The 2,759-nt window shown below is 40.8% G+C and overlaps 1 protein-coding gene across 1 annotated transcript in view; it reads right to left on the bottom strand.

Annotated features, from left to right (window-relative positions):
• The window catches only part of LOC102209707 (tumor necrosis factor receptor superfamily member 14), a 13,080-nt gene that overhangs the window by 4,353 nt on the left and 5,968 nt on the right, over positions 1-2,759 (bottom strand). Inside the window, exons 2-5 of the mRNA XM_005748444.1 lie at positions 1,305-1,447; positions 1,137-1,230; positions 911-1,036; positions 508-663 (exon numbers count right to left, since the gene is read on the bottom strand). Of these exons, the coding sequence (XP_005748501.1) occupies positions 508-663; positions 911-1,036; positions 1,137-1,230; positions 1,305-1,346 (418 nt within the window). The 5' untranslated portion in view covers positions 1,347-1,447. The remainder of the gene's footprint in view (positions 1-507; positions 664-910; positions 1,037-1,136; positions 1,231-1,304; positions 1,448-2,759) is intronic.

Raw genomic sequence — 2,759 nt, 5'->3', positions numbered from 1 at the left:
ACCCTACGCTGTGTTCACTGCATCATTCCATGTCTGGCACTGATCACCACCTGCACTCATGTATATATCATGTATATATCTATCCACTTAGCACTTTTAATTCTTATTCTTATTTTTATATTTTTATGACAGTATGTTTGCACTGAAGCACCGCAGCAATTTCCTAATGTTGTAAACCTGCTCAACATCTGTCAATAAACCCTTTCTGATTCTGATTCTGCTCTCCTGTACACACATTATTATCTACGTTTCTTCTCTCCATCATAATAGCAGCTTTCATTCTTTACCGTCATAGTCCCTAGTGTCACATTTCCTTCCTTTTCTCTCACTGCTTCCTAAGATACCTTCCGCCACAGGCAGTCTTTGATACACTCATTCTCGATGAGTCAGAATTTTGTTTTAGCACAGATTTTTATGCCAGATGACCTTCCTGCACCCTCCACCCAACATTTGTTTTATTTATATAAAATAAACATGATCAGGAAACTTAAAGGTACACAAATCTACCATTCTGACTGATGTACTGTCCTGGTTTACAGTGTTTGTGTTCCTGTGCTCTCTCACAGCTGTGTCCTGTAGGGTGGACACAGTAGAATCCCTCCAGTGGTTCACAGAGTGCATCTGATGTTACTGTACACGGTGTCTTTATTCTGAGACCAGAACCTGCCAACATAAAAAGAACGTACTCAACATTTTTCATGTGTTTGTGATTCATGATTTCTTGACTGAAAAACACCTTTGATCGTTATGACAATCAGGAAAGATGTGACATCATCATGTTGAATATTTGGATTAATGAACAAAGACATCCCTTAATGTCTTGATTTAAGATTAACAACAATTAACAACAAAATAACTCTGTTGAGATCTGATTCAGTGTCAGGGAATGAAGATGTGAACATAAATGTACCCGAGTCACAGTTTGTACAGTGATGACATCGTTCCAGTCCATTAGGTTGATCAGTGTAGGTTCCAGTCATGCAGGGCAGACAGGAAGTACTTGACTCTACAGTGCAGTGACTTTTCACTCGATTTCCTGATGAAAACAAAAGCAAGAAATCAAACTTTTTTTTTCACCGTGCATCCAACGTGTGTGCTTAGAAAGCACATGCACACATCATTTAGTTGGTTCTTACCTGCAAGACAATTTGGACAGCATTCATTTCCTATCTGATACTCTCCTTGATGGCACGAGAGACCGAGACCACTAAAGACTTTCATCAGAATTATCTGAAGGGAAACAAAAAGGTTTAATCTGATCATCCACTGCTTACTAGACTAACAAAGAGCTTAAGAGTGCATACCAGAAATGCTGCAGCATTCGCAGGTTTCCTTCTTGAAGACATCTGATCTGACAGGCTGAAATTTTCCTTGATCCAAAAAATGAAGAAACGTCCCTGAGATTTCAGATGATGGAGTTCTAACCAGAAGAACAGCTGGACAACATCTGGAAACACAAAAAAAACAACAGGTTAGAGATTACCCAGCAACAGGCCCTAAAGTGTCCTAGACGATGATGAACCAACGTAGTCAGATCATAATGAAGCTGATACTGTTTACACAAGACTTCACACAGTTGAGAGTGAAAGGGCATCAGGGGAGGCAGAGAAAAGATTTTAGCAGCCACATCTGTGCCTCCATGGTCACAGTATGAGCTGTGACCATGGAGTCTAATGCTCAACTAAACCATCAGCAGGCGACCGTGGCTCAGGGGGTTGAGAAGCCCATCTGTAACCGTAAGGTCGCCGGTTTGATCCCCGGGCTCTCTGTCCTGGTCGTTGTGTCCTTGGGCAAGACACTTTACCCTACCGCTTACTGGTGTTGTCCAGAGGGGCCGATGGCATGATATGGCAGCCTCGCTTCTGTCAGTCTGCCCCAGGGCAGCTGTGGCTGCAACTGTAGCTGCTTCCACCAGTGTGTGAATGTGAGTGAATGAATAGTGTCATTGTAAAGCGCTTTGGGTGCCTTGAAAAGCGCTATATAAATCCAATCCATTATTAGCCACAATTATTGTTTTAATGCATTTAAAAGCTAACAGACAGCACAGTTTTTGTTTTTTAATGATTAACTTGTTTATTAGGATTTTAGTTTGGTTTTGTCTGACCAACATCTCAGTCCATTCTCCATACTAGTTGTTGGTGGTGATGGACCATCTGGTAGTTTTCCACCAATCACCAATAAAGGAGAGAGCATCCAAAAGTAAAATTAACATTTTTAAATGTTACTGTGACAAGAAAATACTCATTTATGTTGTTCGTAGGTGAGACTGTAGTGCTGTGAATTTCAAACATCTGACATCAAGATATTGATTATATGTGAAAGTTTGTTTCCTCCTTTAAATCACATCTAACAGGTTCAAGTCACATAAGTTGGTGTGACGATCCACATGAGCTGAGCTCATGAAAGATGAGTTCACTGCATCATTCCATGTTTGGCACTGATCACCACCTGCACTCATGTATATATCATGTATATATCTATCCACTTAGCACTTTTAATTCTTATTTTTATATTTTTATGACAGTATGTTTGCACTGAAGCACCGCAGCAATTTCCTAATGTTGTAAACCTGCTCAACATCTGGCAATAAAACCCTTTCTGATTCTGATTCTGATGAAGCACATTTGCTTATTTCATACAAACCATTGCCACAGTGTTGGCTTGTGTTGAGCAGGCAGCTGCCCATATTAAACATGTGAAACGGCCGTAACTCCGTCGGATTCATTCTTTGTGCTCCGCGCGGACAGAACGGCAGAGTC

The sequence above is a fragment of the Pundamilia nyererei genome, unplaced genomic scaffold, assembly GCF_000239375.1.
Source record: "Pundamilia nyererei isolate P.nyererei 1_Seehausen unplaced genomic scaffold, PunNye1.0 scaffold00222, whole genome shotgun sequence".
Classification (NCBI taxonomy): domain Eukaryota; kingdom Metazoa; phylum Chordata; class Actinopteri; order Cichliformes; family Cichlidae; genus Pundamilia; species Pundamilia nyererei.
Note: the sequence above shows the minus strand (reverse complement) of the source record. Positions and strands in the feature narration are given on the sequence as shown.